Source organism: Nematolebias whitei, chromosome 12 (genome assembly GCF_014905685.2).
Source record: "Nematolebias whitei isolate Nwh7 chromosome 12, NemWhi1, whole genome shotgun sequence".
NCBI classification, from domain to species: domain Eukaryota; kingdom Metazoa; phylum Chordata; class Actinopteri; order Cyprinodontiformes; family Rivulidae; genus Nematolebias; species Nematolebias whitei.
The window spans coordinates 18,300,929-18,321,559 of NC_056509.1; the positions used below are offsets into that span (position 1 = coordinate 18,300,929).

Here is a 20,631-nt window from a genome sequence, read left to right on the forward strand (position 1 = left end):
GTTGTGTATGCTGTTCAGTGTCAGGAGGGCTGTGATCAGTCTTACATTGGGGAAACTAAACAGCCACTGGCCAAAAGGATGGCCCAGCACAGAAGATCAACATCATCAGGCCAGGACTCTGCGGTCTACACTCATCTCCAGGCCAGCAGTCACTCTTTCAGGGATGAAGATGTTCACATCCTGGACAGAGAGGAACGATGGTTTGAGAGAGGAGTAAAGGAGGCCATCTTTGTGAAAAGAAATCGTCCATCATTAAACAGGGGTGGAGGCCTCCGGGTTCAACTGTCCCCCTCTTACAATGCTGTGATTGCTAGTATCACTCAGCCCTTGGTGAGTAGTAAACAGCCATCAGTGTGCTAATGATCCATTGTTAGGCTGATGGTCCTTCTTGAGCATGTGATCAGCTGGTTTTGGTTGTCAACAGCAAAACTGGTTGATCCACCCTGAAAAGGTGCTTTTTAAGAGACTGAGCTGAAAACAGCACCTCAGACTGAGGAAGTCTCTCGGATGAGAGACGAAACGTTTCTACATTTTTTTTTTGTTTGTTGATTTGCTTTGTTTTTTTTGTTTTTTTTGAATGTCCAGAGGACCAGATTTAACTTTTTTAGATGAAACTTAAAGTGATCAGCCATGACTTGAAAGTAGTCTTCATGTGTCCTCTGCTGGATATATTGTACAATTACAGCTGGTTCCAGCATTTTAGGGGTGAAAATTAGAAGAGTTTATATCGTCTGATAATGGGACCTTTATCGCCGATATCGATAGGCCCCCACATGCCTATATCTCCCAAAATTTTCGGCCCGACCAGTATACCAGGAGGGCTGATAATTTTGGATTATAATTTTAATTATAATTTTGATAATAACTAGAGCTCTCCTGATGTATTGGTTGGACTCTAGTTGTCTCACAGCAAGAAGGTCCTGGTTTGGACCTGTGGTCTTCCTGTGCAGAGTTTGCATGTTCTCATGGTTGCGGGTATTTTCTCCAGAACTTCTGCTCCACCCCCCCACCCCCACCCCCCCAGCCCCAAAACATGCACGTTTAGATCCCCCTTGAGAAAGAGTTCAGTTATCTTAATGGATGTTTCTGGTTAAATTAACAAGTGGTACGCTGATGTCCCCCGTTGCTGCGGGATTCGAACAGTGAATGTAGTTTTTGAGATGAGTGTTTTTCAGGACTGGAACTGAACAGGAAATGCAAGTAAACCTTAAAGTTTATTCAATATTTTATTACATTATTGACGTAATTCCATTAAAAATGGCCTGAATTATTATGTTTTTACATTATTAGTTGCTGCAGGGAGGTTAGTGAGTGATGAAACGAGAAGCTTACTTAATGGTGTCAGACAAGACGCCTCAGTGAGCTCAAAAGAAATTCCTGATTGTTCTTCACCCGAACATCGTAACATGTAGTATACAGTCGTGGCAAAACAAGCACTGGCCATTTTCGTATCCCAGGTTTTCTGTATCAGAACATGATAAAACTGATCTAATCTTTATTGGGCTCTAAAAATATTCAAATTGAACCTCAAGTGATGAAAGAAAACCCACAATAGATTCCCCTCCATCATTATTTATTAACATGAAAAATGTGTGAAGATTCTTCATCCAGCTGCTTCTTAAACAGCATTAATATTCAGTACTGGTTGTAGAACATGAGGATGGAGGAGTTCTGGTCCACTCAGCTTCAGTCCATGGAGGTTTTCAGACATTTGTTTCTGCGCAGCTCTCTTTAAGTCCCACCACAGTATTTCAGTCAGGTTGAGGTCTGAACCACTGCTGCACACTGATGATTTTATTTTCCAGATGTTCAGTTGTAGATGAACTGCTGTGGTTGAGTTCATTGTTCTGTTGCATCATGACCCAGTTTAGTCCAGGAAGAGTTCACGGTCAACATCATGATGGAAGGTGCTCAGGTCCTGTAGCTGTGCATTATGGGTAAACATCTGTACTTCAGTCTTGTTTTGTTCCTGAACTCCTGATGTTATTCACATGAAAGTTTTCAAACGCAAGTGGTGATGTTTTTAAAAAGAAGAGACTCCTGCAGCCCTTCCGAACAAGTCATACTTGTCCAGCCCTTTTCTATTTTTCCCACCGTGACCTTTAACCTTTAACCTGCCAGCTGAGGCCTGTAGAGCCTGGGATGGAGCAGTTCTCTGAGCATTGCGTGGTCTGACCTCGCAGTGAATTTAAATGTCTTGTTTACCTCGTGTGAAACTAATCTTTCTCTCTGGATCAATGGACTCTAAATAGTTTAGAAATGAACTTTGACCTTTCCCAGATTGATTGGCAGCGATGTTGGCCTTTCCGAAGTTATTGCTGATGTCTTTCTACCTTGTCATTGTGTTTGCCTGTGTTCTCCATAGCAGCAAAATGGAGCAACCTTTTACTGGTGTGGTCACACTGATGACGATCAATTATTCAAAGCTATCAATCAGCAGAACCTCTGAAATCTTTTTGAACCTGAATATTTTTTCATGCACAGCTTTTCTAATTTGGCTTGTTTTAATAAATGATGACAAGTCAGATTCTGTTGTGTGTAATCTGATTCAGACCAGATCAGGTTGTTAGTGTAGCGTATCTAAAAGGCTAGATTAGCTTCAGAGCTCCACTACAGTCATATTTTAATAACGGGTTCTCTCTTTTTCGAGCTACTTGACAGATAGATATGTGACAGAGGTACTGTGCGTAGATGGTTTAATCAGTGACACGAGACATTAATTTTCTTTGACCCATCAAAATAAATGTGGTCATTTATTAACAGAATCAAAATTTAACATGAAAGAAAACATTGTACACTTGATTAGACTGATCTGGTTCTGATTAATAAAACTTGGCACGTCTTACTTAATAAAAACAACAGACATTTCTGAAGATATCTGGATTAATTACTGGCAAGATAAAAGTTTAAAGATGGGAAATGAAGAAGTTTAAATGGAGAGAAAAGATGGATGAGGGAAAGTGTGTTGACGAGGAATGGCACCCTTCATCCGACCCCAGCTCAGCCCCAGTACACTCGGTAGTGAAGCGACTCGTTACCTTTGCAGAAGATAGGTCAGCTCCGGTACGGAGTTCCATTTCAACGCTACCTTCAGCGTCTCCGGTCAGGATGGCTGAGAATCATCCGAAGTAGTGACGGTACTCCGTTCAACAAACACGCTCATCTCCTGGGTGGATACACAACAAGCTGTGAGTCCGTCAGAGGTTCCACTCAGATGTGGAAGACTCCATAGTCCCAACTCGACTCAGAAGACTGAAGACTCAGAGGCACTCAGAAGAGACTCAGAAGAACTCAAAAGACTCAGAGGAACTGACAGTTCCATGAAGTGTCGACTTTTAAAGAGTTCTACTTCGGGTCACTTTTAGGAAGTCCTGATTGGTTGAAGGAACCAACAGGGGTGTGGTTCTAGTGACGTCAAAGGGTTTTTACAAGTCGAGAAAACGGCAGAAATGTTTAGGAACAGACAGAGAAATGTTTTGGCGAAGTGACTAACACTGCAGGTGCCAGTTCTCCTGTTTACTGTCTGAGAGCTTTAAAAACACGACAGCTCGTTGCAACAACTTGTTTTCGACTGTCTCCGACTTTTGACCGACATCACTCCTTCTCATTTCAGACAGAAGATCAAAAAATGCATAATTACTTTGTAACATAGACATTTAACTTGATTTCTACTTTGAATGAGGATTAAAAATCATTAATACTGTTTCACAGTTGATTTAAAATGAGTGGTTCACTTCAACATTTAAAAATGGTATGAACTAAACACACTTTTGATTATCAAGATATTGTAAAATAGTAATGATAATATAAAAAAAGAGAGTGTTCTTTCAATTGATTAGTTCAGGATACAATTAGAAAGTCTCTGGATGAGCTAATTTGTATTTCGGGATTCAAATCAATGAAATAACAGTTCCTGTCCCATGAAGGTCTTCAGAGGCAGGTTTTGATCCAAGGCCTAGTTCACTACATTAGGATACATAAAACCCAAAGAACTGGACTGTAGCTCTCACTTAAATCACTGCATGAATCCTTTCTGCTGCAGCCACATTAACAATATTCATGGGGTTATTCATGTTAAAGTTAAACAGATGTTTGTTATCGTCACAACTGGCTGTTCCATGACTCAGCAGTAACTAGCAGCTCTTATCAATAGCCATTTAGGTTACCGTAGTTTAGGACACGCTGGTTACAAGTGCACTGTACACTGAGCTAATGACTGATCAATGGTGTGCCCTCTCATCAACCCCTCTCATGTTTGGGCCACATAGGAGTCATCCAGTGCTGCTGCAGGGAGAGACATCTGTCGGTAAGACCAGCCTCATCTGCTGGCTGGCTGCAGCCACCGGAAACCAGTGTGTGAGGATCAACAACCACGAACACACTGACATCCAGGAGTACATCGGCTGCTACTCGTCTGACGATCGAGGCAAACTGGTGTTTAAAGAAGGTACGAAGCACTAACCTTGTCAGATAAACACACAAAAACAATTAATTTTACATTAATCACTGCACCTGTTGTACAGTGGTGTTTTAATGTTTGTGAACTCTTTATAATTTTCTATATTTCTGCATCAATTTGACTTAAAACATCATCAGATTTTCACACAAGTCCTAAAAGTAGATAGAGAGAACCAACCCAGTTAAGCACATGAGATAAAAATATTGTACTTGCTCATTTATTTATTGAGGAAAATGATCCAATATTACTGATTTGTGAGTGACAGCAGAGGGTGCATACAGACTACTACTAGACTTCTACTTCAATTCAATTCAAAAATACTTTATTAATCCCAAAGGGAAATTATTTGTTGTTGTAACTCGTTATCCTCATTTCATTAAGAGATGTTATAGATACTGATGGTTGTAGACAGGAAGGATCTCTTGTAAAGGTCCATCCCACAGTGGATCCTAAGAAACTGGCTGCAGATGCTGTCCGGTCCATCCACCCAGAGTCCCAGACTCAGCTGGCCTCTAGGTTCCCTCGAGCTATAGGACCGCCTGAATGCTGGGCAGAACTCCTCCCAGAGCGATGGTCACTCCTCCCAGCAGTCTGCCGAGCTCCTCGTCACTGCGGACAGCCAACTGTAGGTGCTGAGGGATGATCCTGTCCTTCCGCGGTCATGAGCCGTGTTTCCTGTTAGTTCCAGGATCTCAGTGGTCAGACACTCGAGCACAGCTGGCAGGTGGATGAGAATGCATCCACAGAACGTCCTTTTCAACTCATTTGAGATTTGGGGCTGTAGTTGAGATATTATTTGAGCTTTTGAGATGTAAATCAGCTGCTGGTTGTAGAAAACTGCCTTGTTGCCATGGTTACCCATCATAACAAATGTCCAAAACCAAAAAAGTTTCAGTAAAAAATCCTTCCAGCTGCACAGCATCTGATACCAGAGGAAACAATCATCCAAAAAATGTGATTTACATCCAGAAAAAGAGGAATTAAAGTTTCCAAAAGCAAAATCTCAGAATGAAAGAGAGCTGCTCCAACATGCATCCACCTGGAGCGGCGCAATTTTAGAACATAACTAGACTCAACTCAACTCAACTTGACTTCTTAACTTATCTAGACTCACAACACAGCTGAAGCAGGGAGCAATACTGTGGAGCATATTTTGCTAAACAGATCATGGTAAGTTTATTTTAACTGATCTGTAAAATAAAATAAACAATACCAAATTATCTTCAATTCTCCAACCTGCTTGTCATTAGCTACGTGCCTCTCAAGTTGGCAAACCAACGTTTAGATAACCTAGCATAGGCTATTTATTGCCTTGTAAAACTTTACCCAGATCAATAAACCTACTGTAGAGGTCAAATATATCAGTGTTAGTAACTTTATCTTTATCGTCCTCAATGAAAAGCATTGTTTGCCTGAAATCTTCTTTGCAAAGAAAATAAACTCTGCTGAGGTCAATACTAATTAGATCTTCACCATGACTGACTGACTGTTTAAACAATGAGCAGGGAAGGTGTTTCTTTGTTTAATTTATATTTTTGTAACACACTTGATAACTTTATGGTGAATAGTTGAGGATATAAAATGTGAACGCACGTTAGGGAGAATGTTTCAAGACTTTAGGTGTCAAAACAGGTTTAAAAGTACCGTATTTTTCTGTGTAGAAGTCACGTTTTTTTTTTTGCATAATTTACATGCCCTTGGACTTATAGGCCGAAGCGACGTATTTATGGATTTTTTTCCCATATTTATTAACTAATTTTTGGCTGAGATACGACTGTTTTCATTCATTCTGACTGAAAAAAAAGAGCATTACCACTTTCAGCCACTTGATGGGAGCAGAGTAGTAATAGCAGTAAGGCATGCCGTTGGTTGTATCATGTAATATGTAAACGTGCCTATAATGACAAATTCAAAAAAGTTAAATTTTGAGACAAAAACAACTCGACTTTATTTATTATAGTTTACTTTATATTTTATTGTTTTTCTCTTGAACTTTTTTAATTTACCATGTCCTGGATGACTGAGAATTTGCACCAGCTATTAATGACTCAATCGGCCTGCCATATTCCCCCCACCTTCGTTCTGCTCGCTGCTTGGAGCAATTTCAGCTTCATTTTGCTGCACCGACCTGGCGAAATGCAGCTGATTTGACCATTAAAGTGCATTTATGAAGTAAAAGTTCATCTGAGACACACCTTTGCTATAATTTCGAGCAAACAAACAATTGTTTTAGGTGCTTTTCTTGTTAAATTTCGAAGAAACGAGCATCGTTCCTCCTTATTTTTCCTGTCTGTGCGCTCCCGTAGCACCGAGGCAGCAAATACTTCTGAAATGCAGCTGATTTTACTATTAAAGTCCTTTTATTAAGCAAAAGTTAGACTGAGACACACCTTTACTATAATTTTGAGCAAATAATTGTTTTTAGGTGTTTATCTTGTTAAATTTCAAAGAAATGAACAGCTGCTCATATCTCTGCGCGTGCATGCTTATGCGAATCGGGTTTTGAAATACAGCTGATTTGACCATCAAAGTGCATTTATTAAGACTGAGACACACCTTTACTATAATTTCGAGCAAAAAAATCAATTGTTTTTAAATATTAATCTGGTTAAATGCTTATTAAAGTCCTCCCATGCACGTTCCCGTGCTTTCCATTTGGCAGCCCATCGGTTTTTGGCACATCATCGGCCCACATTCCCGGGTTGTCAGTGGTGATGCGTAACAAACGCGGTGACGCATAATAGATGCGACACATACAGTGAAGCGACTTATTTATGGATTTTTCCACTTTTTTAGACGTTTGAACTGATACGACTTATAAGGTGGTGCAACAAGTACGGCAGAAATTACGGTAGCTGTTTATGTGTATGTTTAAGTATATAATGTATTTATGTAAATCGACCACCCCCTATCATTTGAGGAATCTGTGATTTCTTGTTTTTATAAGCTTAAAACACTCATCTTGAGAACTACAGTAGTCCCTTGTTTATCGTGGGGGTTCCGTACCCTGCCCTCCCACCCCCCGCGATAAGTGAATAACCGTGAAGTTGGTTAACCAAGTTCAAGTTTAGTTCAAGTTCAGTAAACTTTGTCATGACATGTGCCAGGGTGTAATCACACTCCCTCGTCACCTGTAAAGGCTCCAGTATACTGCCGCGTACGTCCGTTCACGCTTACGTACCCGTGTACGGTACGCAGAGGGTTCAGACATGATACTCCAGCGTACACCCCGAGCAGCTGCAGAGCAGCTTCACAGACAAGGGGCGTTTACCTTCGGGACAAATTGAGGTCGCCGATTGGTCATTTGCTGACACGCCTACTGGATTGATTGACAGGTCGGAAAAAAGAAAAAAAAGCGAGCGCTGGCAGCCTCAGCCACAGCGGTGTTCTGTGTTTATATGTTGTTAATAAAAAGATCTAAAAAAACCCCCAAAAAACAGGGAGAGCTGGCTCTACAGCCCACACATCAGACCAGCCCACCAGGAAATCTCCAGACCCTCCCGCAGCCACGCTGGACCTGAGTTTAATTAGCTCGTGACAAATTCCTTCATTTCTCACCATTTCAGTCATGACATCAACGGAGGAGGAAGAGATCACTGCCTCTTGGCAAGACAACAAAAGAAAAGGCCAGATCAGGGATGAAGAAGGGGAATTTAATACATTGGTGTCGCATACAAAACAGTCTGACGCTGGGCAGTTTATTGTGCGACACCGCGTACGCATATGCGGTCGTAAAAATTGGAGCTTTGCACGGACATGCCCTGGGGGGTACGCACGTACCTCTGTGTACGTACGTGCGTACCTCTGCGTATGGATGTACGCGGCAGTATACTGGGGGCTTTACTCCCAATCTACCTCCTTAAATAATTTAAATTTAAATACTGTAACATTTTAAATAAACAATCCATGCAAAGTGCTATATAAGTACAGTCCGTTTACCATTTCAGATTTTGTTTCCATTTCAAGTCTAATCTGTACTTTTTACATGCTCTAGGTGTTCTGATCGATGCCATGAGGAAAGGCTACTGGATCATTCTGGATGAGCTGAACCTCGCCCCCACTGATGTCCTGGAAGCTCTCAATCGGCTGCTAGATGACAACAGGGAGCTGTTTGTGACTGAGACCCAGGAGGTCATCAAGGCTCATCCCAGATTTATGTTGTTCGCAACCCAGAATCCTCCTGGTCTTTACGGTGGCAGAAAGGTATTTAATTTTATAACTAGAAAGTTCTGACCAAACCGTTCTAAAAGCTCTCTGAGGATTACGAGAATTATTAGCTACTACCATGAAGTAGATAAGAACTACATTTTTTCCACTACCAAAGAAATGCTGTCATTGTTTAACAGTCAGCTGACACAGCACGATCACTCAGGAACTTGACGTCCACTAAACCAAAGCAAGTTGCAAAGATCTACAGAGCGCTACTGGAGTTCTCTTTTGTGGAAAAAATGGTTCAACAACAAGCAGCTGTAGAAACCAACAGTAAACAATCGGAGCTACCAACAGTGAACAGCTCTAGCTAACGTCAACCAGTCGTAGCTGTAGCAGGTCATAGTCATAGAAACACTTGGTTCAAAGTCTTGCATAGCTCTAAACCATTTACAAGCATACTGGTTTTCAAGATAATGAGCCCTGCCCTCTTTTGGCAACATGTCACTATATTTATGTATTGTTCTCTTTCTGGCATTTTTTCCACATCATTAGTTTTTGTCCTCCGTTGCAGAGCAAAGGGGTTGGGGTGAATGCACCCTTTATATGGTATGCCTGTACATGTTGTGAGCATGATAGCTTGAAAAGTAAGTGAGGTACCAGCTTCCATTTTGGTGTGCAGCTACGTCTAGGTATTAAAAAAAAGTTCCTTTCGAAAATTTGGTTACCACGTCAAAATCATGTAACCCAATCACCCCTATCATTTGAGGAAACTACAGTATGCTTTTCTTGTTATGTGCTCTAGTTTCCACAACTGATTGGGGTGGCTGTCTTTGGTGGCCAAGGCTTCCATTGGTTATCCTCTGGCTCTACCACGGTGCCTCATTGTGGATAAATATGCTCTCGTCAGTCGCCAGGATCTGTCACTCTTCACCACCTCGAACAAGCAAAAAATACCCCCACCCCCTAAAAAAAAACCCTATCTCTGTTCTCCACAGTGCAACTCCTACCTACTTGAATATCTTGCACCAAAAACATTAAGGTTTACTTCATTCTCTGTTCAATTCCAGTACAGAAAAACACTCCTCTCAAAAACTACAAACATTACCATACCATACCATACCATAGCATAGCATAGCATACCATAGCATAGCATAGCATACCAGCTTTATTTATAGATCACTTTTTAACACCCACAGGACCAAAGTGCTGTATACACAATAAAACAATCATAGTCAGATAATAAAACTGATTAAAATGATTAAAAATTACATAATAAAAGTTGTACATGTTCACATGTACACAACATTCACTATTTAAAATCCTCAACGACGCTGGACAACGGCGTACCACTAGTTTTATTGTATTTTTTTTACTTTGAGCTCAGCTGCTTGTTTACTTGCAGTGTATCCACTAGTGTCTACCTGTTTTGTCACCACCAATCAGAGTGCTGTAATGCTGGAAATAATTCCCGCCTTTAAGTGCTGCTGCAACAAAACGGTAGTTGCCGTCTTTAATCTTGTGTAGCACTTTTAATTTGTTCAGTCTGATCTGTGCTGATTTTTAATGTTTGATATATCAGTTCAGTTGAACACAACGGGCTCAACTTCTGTCTCTGCTGCTGTTTGACATCATCTTTAATTCTTGCCTCCTCCTGTAGGTTCTCTCCAGAGCTTTTAGGAACCGCTTTGTGGAGCTCCACTTTGATGAGCTGCCCAGTGACGAGCTGGAGACCATTCTTCATCAGAGGTGCAACTTACCTCCATCTTACTGCACCAAGCTGGTCAAAGTCATGCTAGACCTTCAGGTAACCATCCTGTTTCTGTCTAATGTGTTTTAACTCCTGTTCTGGAGAATTTAAACAACCTCTCCATCTCTCCAGTCATTACGCAAAGGATCGTCTGTGTTTGCGGGCAAGCATGGCTTCATCACATTAAGAGATCTGTTCCGCTGGGCAGAGCGCTACAGGCTGGAGGAGCAGACAAAGGCCTCTCAAGACTGGCTGCAGCATTTAGCAGATGATGGTAAGACTCAGTAGATGGTGCCAGTAGGTTCCCAACCAACAACTCCATTCAGTTTATTTATGTAGTGCCTTTTCACAATAAAAGTTACTGCAGAGCACAGAGTTATCTCAAGAGTACTACCAAGTCCAAATCGTATCAGCTTATATTCAGTCCGTTTTAGCTTGAACAAATCTAAACTTTTTTTATTATAAATATTATATAGTTGAGACAGTGGCAGAGAACCACAAATACAGTGCCTTGCGAAAGTATTCGGCCCCTTGAACTTTTCAACCTTTTGACACATTTCAGGCTTCAAACATAAAGATATCAAATTTTTAATTTTTTGTGAAGAATCAACAACAACTGGGACACAGTCGTGAAGTGGAATGAAATTGATTGGATGTGTCAAACTTTTTTAACAAATAAAAAACTGAAAAGTGGGGCGTGCAATATTATTCGGCCCCTTTACTTTCAGTGCAGCAAACTCACTCCAGAAGTTCAGTGAGGATCTATGAATGATCCAATGTTGTCCCAAATGACTGATGATGATAAATAGAATCCACCTGTGTGTAATCAAGTCTCCGTATAAATGCACCTGCTCTGTGATAGTCTCAGGGTTCTGTTCAAAGCGCAGAGAGCATCATGAAGACCAAGGAACACACCAGGCAGGTCTGAGATACTATTGTGGAGAAGTTTTAAGCCGGATTTGGATACAAAAAGATTTCCCAAGCTTTAAACATCCCAAGGAGCACTGTGCAAGCAATCATATTGAAATAGAAGGAGGAGTATCAGAACACTGCAAATCTACCAAGACTCGGCCGTCCCTCTAAACTTTCATCTGGAACAAGGAGAAGACTGATCAGAGATGCAGCCAAGAGGCCCATGATCACTCTGGATGAACTGCAGAGATCTACAGCTGAGTGGGAGAGTCTGTCCATAGGACAACAATCAGTCGTACACTGCACAAATCTGGCCTTTATGGTAGAGTGGCAAGAAGAAAGCCATTTCTCAAAGATATCCATAAAAAGTGTTGTTTAAAGTTTGCCACAAGCACCTGGGAGACACCAAACATGTGGAAGAAGGTGCTCTGGTCACATGAAACCAAAATCCAACTGTTTGGCCACAATGCAAAACGATATGTTTGGCGTAAAAGCAACACAGCTCATCACCCTGAACACACCATCCCCACTGTCAAACATGGTGGTGGCAGCATCATGGTTTGGGCCTGCTTTTCATCAGCAGGGACAGGGAAGATGGTCAGAATTGATGGGGGGATGGATGGGGCCAAATACAGGACCATTCTGGAAGAAAACCTGTTTGAGTCTGCAAGAGACCTGAGACTGGGACGGAGATTTATCTTCAAACAAGACAATGATCCAAAACATAAAGCCAAATCTACAATGGAATGGTTCACAAATAAACATATCCAGGTGTTGGAATGGCCAAGTCAAAGTCCAGACCTGAATTCAATCGAGAATCTGTGGAAAGAGATGAAGACTGCTGTTCACAAACGCTCTCCATCCAACCTCACTGAGCTCAAGCTGTTTTGCAAGAAAGAATGGGCAAGAATTTCAGTGTCTCCATGTGCAAAACTGATAGAGACATACCCCAAGAGACTTGCAGCTGGAACTGCAGCAAAAGGTGGCGCTACAAAGTATTAACGCAAGGGGGCCCAATAATATTGCACGCCCCACTTTTCAGTTTTTTATTTGTTAAAAAAGTTTGACACATCCAATAAATTTCATTCCACTTCACGATTGTGTCCCACTTGTTGTTGATTCTTCACAAAAAATTAAAATTTTATATCTTTATGTTTGAAACCTGAAATGTGTCAAAAGGTTGAAAAGTTCAAGGGGGCCGAATACTTTCACAAGGCACTGTAACTTTCAGCAGTGCTGTGTCTGCGCTGTAATAAACTAAATCCTGAGGAAAACGCCACAGATAAATAATTTATGTCCAAATGTTCACACTTATTTTCTCAAGGGTTTTTGGATAAATGGGAGATTGGATATAGGGCTATAATTAGCCCAAACGCCCGAATTAATGTTGGTTTTCTTAAGTAAAGGTTTATTTACAGCAGCCTTAAAGTCATCAACCAGTCATTAAAGACAACGATCCAAACTGGGGATTTTAATTACAGGACACACCTCTTTAAACAGTCTGGTTAGGTGATTTAGCAGACAAGTTGTTTTATTTTTTTATGAATACAGTAGTCCCTCACTACTTCGTGGTTCGTTTTTCGCAGACTCGCTCTGTTGCGGATTTTCAAAATAAGATTGGACATGACGCACAGTTTACTGATTGATGGATGAGCCGCACGATCAGCATGGATTTTTTTATTTTAAAATTATTTTAAATTATTTAGCTCTTGTGTGCATCCAACAACTGCAGAGAAGCTTCCTTCTGCAGCTGATCAACTGATCTCCGTGCAGAGCGGAGAAGCGGGTGTGGCCAAGAGTGCATACTTATCACCGGTCTTCAGGGTACGGATCCCCCGTGATAAACGAGGGACTACTGTATTAATTATAGCTCAGAGAGCTCAAAAGTACCAGAACGGTCTAAACACAGCTGAGGTTCTAGTGTCACTTCTAAAGCTGTTTAGTTTGATAAAACCATCACCTGTGTTTAACTGAAGTCCTCAAAACGTTGCCTTGCTCAGGGTACATGCTGCTGGCAGGACGTGTGAGAAAGCCTGAAGAAGAGGCCACCATCCTGACCATCCTGGAGAAGCACTTCAAGAGAACAGTGAACCCCGAAGAACTGTTCTCTCAAGAACAAGTCACCACCCAGTTCAGTGAGTAGAAGAACAATGCTGTCTTTTTATGTCACCGACCCAAAGCACTGTACTGATCGAATGACGTCAGACAGCTGAGGGTACTGGGACCATTTTTTAAAGGGCCATCTGGTCTCTGTGTAACCAAAGCGAGAGTTGTGGCTGCAGTTTGTCGTTAGACATTGCGTCTCTCTGCCTCCATCATCAGAGCAGCGCCAGCTGTCATGAAAATGTGCAGCAGCATCCTGTGCTAATTAAAAATACTGTAAGAAACGGGATTTTATTTACGCAGAATTTAATGGAAAATTTAAAAAAATATACTTCTACTACAAAAACTAGGGAATGGGTGAGGTCATTAAAGGTGGTTCTCAGAAATAAAATTAAGTTTCTATTTCCCATCGAGGGGAACACGATGGGGTGGCACTGTGGCTCAGTTGGTAGAGCTGTTGTCTCAGTGAGAAGGTTGCTGGTTCAAATCCTGGCCTGGGACCTTTCTGGGTCGAGTTTACATGTTCTCTCTGTGCATGCATGGGTTTTCTTGGGGCACTCTGGTTTTCCTCCATAGACCAAAAACATGCATGTTAGACTGATTGGTAACTGTAAGTTTTCCCTAGGTGTGAGTGAGAGAGTGAACGGTTGTTTGTCTTGTTTGTCTCTGTGTCCCTGTGATGGACTGGAGACTAGTCCAGGTGTCCCCCGCCTCTCACACAGTGATTGCTGGATATGGGCACCTGCGACCCCCGTGACCTGAAAAGGAAGAAGCGAGTAAAGATAAGTAAAATAAAGTGCAATGCGTTGTCATCATTGTATGTTCCCACACAATGATGAAATTACCAAAGTCCATCCATGCTCAGTAATCCAGGTAATAATCCAACAATGTTCAGTCAGGTCATCTGGACAGTTTCTGTTTTTATTGAGATGTTTCGTCCTTCATCTGAAGGAGGAGCCACCAAAACAAACCGATTCCCACCACAAACGATGAAATTAGTTCTCTACATTTGACCCATCACACGAGATACACCCAGGTGGAGAGTGGGCAGCTCTGTAAGCACTCGTGAGCAATTAGGGATTAGGTGTCTTGCTCAGAGACACCACGACATGTGGGAATGGCTGGGAGTCGAACCATGACTTTCTGGTCACAAGTCGGCTGTTATACCTCTACATTATCTCGGCCCCCTATGAGGGAGGGAGGGATGGATGGATGCATGGATGCATGGATGGATGGATGCATGCATGCGTGGATGCATACATGCGTGGATGCATGCATGCATGGATGGATGGATGGATGGATGGATGCATGGATGCATGCATGGATGGATGGATGGATGCATGCATGCATGCATGGATGGATGGATGCATGCATGGATGGATGCATGCATGGATGGATGGATGGAAACAACACAGTAAAAGTGACTCGCACAAGAAACACACAGCTCAGAACTCTTTCTGTCAATGTACGGACAGATTTGAATTCATTCCCACAGATGGCCGTCGGTCAGAGGAGGTGACAGCAGCTGGTGCAGCTCTCGGGCCACAGCTCAGCTGTTCTGGACGGTCCAGGCTGCTGTTTACACCTGTGGACTGGTGGTGGACTTGGTTTTGTGTTTAGTAGGAAAGAGGTTTTCTTTATTGTAAACTTAAAAAATAGTTAAACTTTAAAGAAAAGTTTATTAATCAAGATTTTTCTGATAAACCTTAAAAAGTTTTTAACAAAAAAAAAATTATTTTTTTTTCTAAAAAAAAAACTTACAAAAATAAATGGTTGTTTACTAACAGCCAAAATGATTAATATAACATGAGATCTGTAATTAATGAAAAGTTATGATGGCATGGCAGCGTTGGTGGTGTGTCCCACATTGTTTGTCTTTAAGCATCCTTTTTGTGTCACGTTTGGTTTTTTGGGATCTTGTCACCCTAGACCTTGGAGATGAGGTGAGGAGCTCCATCATCTGGGAGCAAGTTGGAGTAAAGCTGCTGCTCCTCCTTGTTGAACAGAGTCAGCTGAGGTGGTGCAGGGATCAGATCAGCTGTCCTTCTGGAGGCATGTCCATCTGGGAGGAGACCCAGAGCATGCTGGGTCTCCTCTGACCTGGTGACCCATCGAGTACTGCCAGGGACAGGGAGGTCTGGGTCTTCCCTCTAGACCTGTTACCTTTTATGTCCAAACAGTTTTAGTGGATGGACGTCAGACATTTATTTGAGACTAAAGGAAACTGTCAAATCACAAAGAAAATATTTATTTTAAATCTTTTTGTAAGTGCAGAAAGTTTTTATGAAGTCAATAAGGCACTCGTTTGTTCCCCTGATGGCAGGTCCACTGACACACATGGTCTCCAGAGTACCAGAAGAGTTCCACCATGTGATCTGGACTCGTGGCATGAGGAGGCTGGCTGTGCTGTTGGGCCGGGCTCTGCGGTTTGGCGAGTCTGTCCTGCTTGTAGGAGACACTGGGTAAGGTTCACCAGTTACAAAACTATTCGAAACAAGATGAAACTTTTCTGTTTACCCAAATATTTCTTATTCAAATGTCAGTCGGACGAATGCTGTTTTAGTAAATATGTTTATTTGTGATGAAATTCATGCTCAGGTTTTATTTTCTAACTTGTTTCTCCCAGATGTGGAAAAACCACTGTATGTCAGCTTTTTGCTTCCCTTGCTGGGAAGAAGTTCTTCTCGGTCAACTGTCACATGCACATGGAGACATCTGACTTCCTGGGAGGCCTGAGACCCGTCAGACACACACGCCAGGTATTGCTGCAGCAGTTGGCTTGAATGAGCAGAGAGCAGGGGGTGAAGAGATTCACATGTTGATGCAGCAGCTGCTTCTAACAGACATTGTGCTCAGACTCTTCAAGACACTGGCTGATATACATATTGTTAAAGTTCTGTTTTAGTTTATTTGAGTTCTTTATTACAACCTGCAGTTATACCTAAAGCCTGGGCACAATCTTACTCAGGGTTGAAGAAATTAGATAAATGATTCTGAGAAAAATGCATCAGGGTGTAAGTAGGGCTGGACGATATGGCCCAAACTTTTATCACGATACATCTCTTAATTTCGGTCAATATCGATATAAAAATATAAAAGCCTCAGAAAAACTGTACAAATTAATGTTCACCTTTTATTTGTGTTTAGCCTTCAAATAAATTTGACATCACTGTCAAATAAACACAAAACTCTCAACTTTGTCAATATTAATAGTTGTGACTTTAAACAACAACCTAACTGCATGTGTTTCTCTCTTGATACAGCTGGGGGTGCTGTTTCAGGGACACTCTGGCTCAAACATTTATTGAGTTTCATCTTCTGACTCTCAACATATTCTATCGAGTGGAACAAGTTAGATGTTCCCACCGCTAGTTGGAACGACTCCGTCACATTTTGCAGCACACCGACTGAAACCTGCAGTTTATCAGATCTTAGAAAGCCGAACCACTTCCACGCCGCCAAATTACTCTTTCCTCTCATTAATTATGTTCCGCTTTCTCTTCGCTTGTGAAAGCTTGTTCAGTCACATTCTGACGGTCATGGGCACTCATTTTGAAGCGAAACCAGGGTTACACCAGTAGCCTAAATATGTTTCTAACGCAGATGCACCGATCCGATATAAGTATCGATATCATTACCAATATCGGAACAGTCTTGATCGGGTATCGGCAACAATGTGACCGATCCATGAGGACAGGAGCTGATTGCTATTTTTTCCTCTTATTTCAGCTCCTTTTTTATTTTAATTATTTAGAATTCCTGAATATTTGAAACGTTTGACGTTTATTTTTTCATGTTTGACCAGAGTTGTCAACCTATTGTTTTTGTCAATTTCAGTTTCTTTATTATTCATTTTACATTGGGTGTTCTACTCATAACTGCACTGACTGAACACATTCAAGTTGTGTTTTTACATGTTTGACCAAGCTGGTGTGTTTAAGTGTGCTGTACTGGTGCAGTTTGTAATAAATTTGTAATTCAGTACATTTGTCTGCTTTTAAAAACAAATATTAAGTTAATTCAGCACAGTTTATTTTCCTGTATCGGATCGGTATCGACGGATGGTAATCATATCGATATCAGAAGTAAAAAAATTAAAAGGATCGGTGCATCCCTACGCCTTACGTGACTTTTATGAGTATAGCCTCTTTTAGTTGGCCTCTCTTGCTAAAATGGACTTTCTTTTTGTGGTGGTACCAAGTGGTTCTCATTAAAATTCTGTGATTTACAAGGTACACCGGTTCGTAGATCTTACAAAAAAATACTTGTGACATCTGAGACAGGCGTGCCAATTTAGAAAAGTTTATTTACATTTTTATAAATACTCTCTTTAAATTTCTATGAAAAAAAGGAGGAAAGAAACAAAACAAAACCCAGGAGCTGAGGTTACCGGATGAAGGCCACCAAACCAGCACAGCCCCGGACCCCAGCAACTGGAAAACAACATTAATACAGGGCAACCACCAAACTAAGTCTAATCAAAAAGAAAGTGAAAAACAAATAAAGGCCAGCCCAACTAAATATCTAAATTATACATTACAATATGCAAAGTAAATGGGCTGTAACCAAACAAAATAAGGAAAACTATTTAAAGACGATAGAACTTTATCAAATACTCATTTTAAAAGTCGTCGTCCAGACCCCAGTGTGTAACACATGACATGAGTGCTCAGGGACCGCGCCCCAAACAATTTGTGGTGAAGTCCAGTGAAGCAGCCACAGGTGTCTGAGGACAATTAAGTGCAATAATCTGGAGAACCCAAACAGCAGTGGTCCTCCACAGAGCCAGAACACCGGTAATGTTCCGTAGAGACAAAGCAGCGGTGGTCCCAACCTCAGCAAAGGGCCTATAAAATTCAGTCAACTAATCACCAACAGTAGTAAATTTGAAGCTGACAATGAGTTGGGTTTCAGCAACTCACCTGCTGACACACACATGCACAGGAGGAGGAGGAAGAAAGCAGCAAGCTTGGTGTTCACCTGTGATCACACCAAGATGAGCACTCTAAAGATCAACTATAGTGCAACAAAAGGAAGACCCCTACCCCACGAAGGCCATAACAGCACGCACAACACGATCAGCTGCTCAGCCACAGCCAAACCCCACAGGTTGCAAGCCACGTAGTGGGAGCAGGAGGAAAAACAGGTGCCAGAATAAGCATTACCACCTCCTTTTATACTCCACCTACCTCATTTACCAGGAAGTGACGTTTCTCTAACCAGTTATATTTTCATACTGCTACACTTTCACAACTCGGCTGACCAGGAGTTTAAAACCGTTAAACTGTACGCCTGCAGCTCCACCTACACATACAAGCTGTATAGGGAAGATCACCATGTCATCACACGCCGTTCGTTTTATACATGACCACTCACTTTTTCACTAATTGAAATGAAAATGCTCCGATCCTGCACTGTGGTTGGATGCACAGATGACTGGGAAAAGGGGGAGTAGAATTTCCTGACACATATACAAAGTAAAAACGAGCCAGATGGAGGAAATGTGGCTTCTTTCAATCAACAAAAAGTGCTGGTTCTGAATAGTGAGGACAGTGTTTTCGGCGTTTATTATCCTATCAGATAGATTAATATCTTTGTTTTCAGGCAGGAGGTAAATCTCACACCATGTTTGATGCACGCTGATCTGAACTGATGCTGAATAAATAAATAAAAACAGCTGTCTCAGAATGTGAGACCTATTTTTGCTCAGGAAGTGCAAGGAACATAACAGAAAATTATTAATTAATTTATTTCTAATGACAGTCCACACAAAAAAATACTGAAATTCAAAAATAATATTTTTCCAGTAGTTTTTCCACAAGAAGGAAATGTTAATTTTGTGAAATATAAACATTCCAAAATGGGTAGGATGCTCTTTTTGCATAAAACTAAAGGGAATTTTTTTTTTTCTGGCAATACGTATATTTCTCATGTTAGATTCATGAAGAATAACCTGCTCATTTTACGATGATTATTTCCAGAAAATGAATATTTTTGTAACCCATTAACGTCCATGTATGTGTTTTACTATAGGGGTTGTGAGTTATTGTGCCAAGTTAGAAATGAGTGTTTTCCCAGTAGCTCAGGAAAGACTCAGATGTCCCAGCTTTTCACTAGCCTTGAACGCAGCATTACTTGTGTGGATCTGGAGCGGTAAGAAAGTCTCAAAAGTCACCTGTACAGGCTGATCCGTGTGCAGCGGTGATTTGTGCACGTGTATTTGACAGTTTGGATGCACAAAGTTTTCCTACTTGTGTCATGATCTGCGGCCCCCGCTGGCCCCCCATCTGCTCACTTCCCTGCCTCTTCATGACATGCCATGTTTCTGCCCCTCTCCTTCATGTTTTGTTTATCTCTCAGCTCCTGTCAATCTGCTCTTCAAGTCTGCTCATGTCACTTCTCTGTCACCACGCCCCCTCAGCTGATTCACCACAGTCACCCTTGATGCCTCTCACCTGTTCTCTCCACTACTTAAACTCCATGCCCACACTCATTCGGAGCGAGGTTGTTACACCTACCATGGTCCCTGATTTTCAAGCCTTCACAGTTTCATGCCTAGACCTGAAGCCTTGCTCTCTGGATTATTGGCTTCATGCCTGTTTCTTGGATTTTTCGCTTTGCCTGCCCCTTTTGGATTACACTTTCTGCCACAGTATAGACCTTTGCTTCCTCTTCTATGACCACGCATCAAGGTTATGTTTTTGGATTTGTTGATTTGGGACTCTGACTCCTGTGTATGAACCCCACTTCACCTCTCGGACCCTGCTCTTGGATCTCCCACAAGCCATAATATTACATGCTCCTCTGCAGCGGCTCTGCTCCAGTCTGGTTGTGACGTCATCCTATCCTACTTGAGGTGGCCCCCACCCCTCCTGTCTGTGAGGACCTGTCATCTCAGCTGATCCTGACTCTCACCTGAAGCTGCAAAAAATAAATAAAAACTATTCTCGTTTTTATTTTTGTGTCTGGTCATTCTGAATCTAAAAGCCTAAATCTTGACAACTTGTGCATTTTGAAATGTGCACGTTTGAAAAACTCTTCTTGTGCATCTTATTGTACAAACCTTGTACTACTTTTGAGACTAATTTATCTTCATACATAAGATCCCAACTAAGACTCAAGCTTCTTGCTGTGAGGCAACAGAGCTGACCTCTGCTGCATTGTGCAGCCCAGAATCTCATATGTGAAGACTTGAATAACAAGTTTTTCTGGTGTGTGTGTGTGTGTGTGTGTGTGTGTGTGTGTGTGTGTGTGTGTG

The 20,631-nt window shown here is 41.6% G+C and overlaps 1 protein-coding gene across 1 annotated transcript in view; it reads left to right on the plus strand.

Moving 5' to 3' along the window:
• Positions 1–4,251: 4,251 nt before the first annotated feature.
• LOC119417836 (midasin) overlaps positions 4,252–20,631 on the plus strand; it is a 43,419-nt gene continuing 27,039 nt past the window's right edge. Inside the window, exons 1-7 of the mRNA XM_037685091.1 lie at positions 4,252–4,447; positions 8,454–8,662; positions 10,269–10,415; positions 10,491–10,632; positions 13,271–13,405; positions 15,697–15,835; positions 16,000–16,132. Coding sequence (XP_037541019.1) covers positions 4,252–4,447; positions 8,454–8,662; positions 10,269–10,415; positions 10,491–10,632; positions 13,271–13,405; positions 15,697–15,835; positions 16,000–16,132 — 1,101 coding nt within the window. The remainder of the gene's footprint in view (positions 4,448–8,453; positions 8,663–10,268; positions 10,416–10,490; positions 10,633–13,270; positions 13,406–15,696; positions 15,836–15,999; positions 16,133–20,631) is intronic.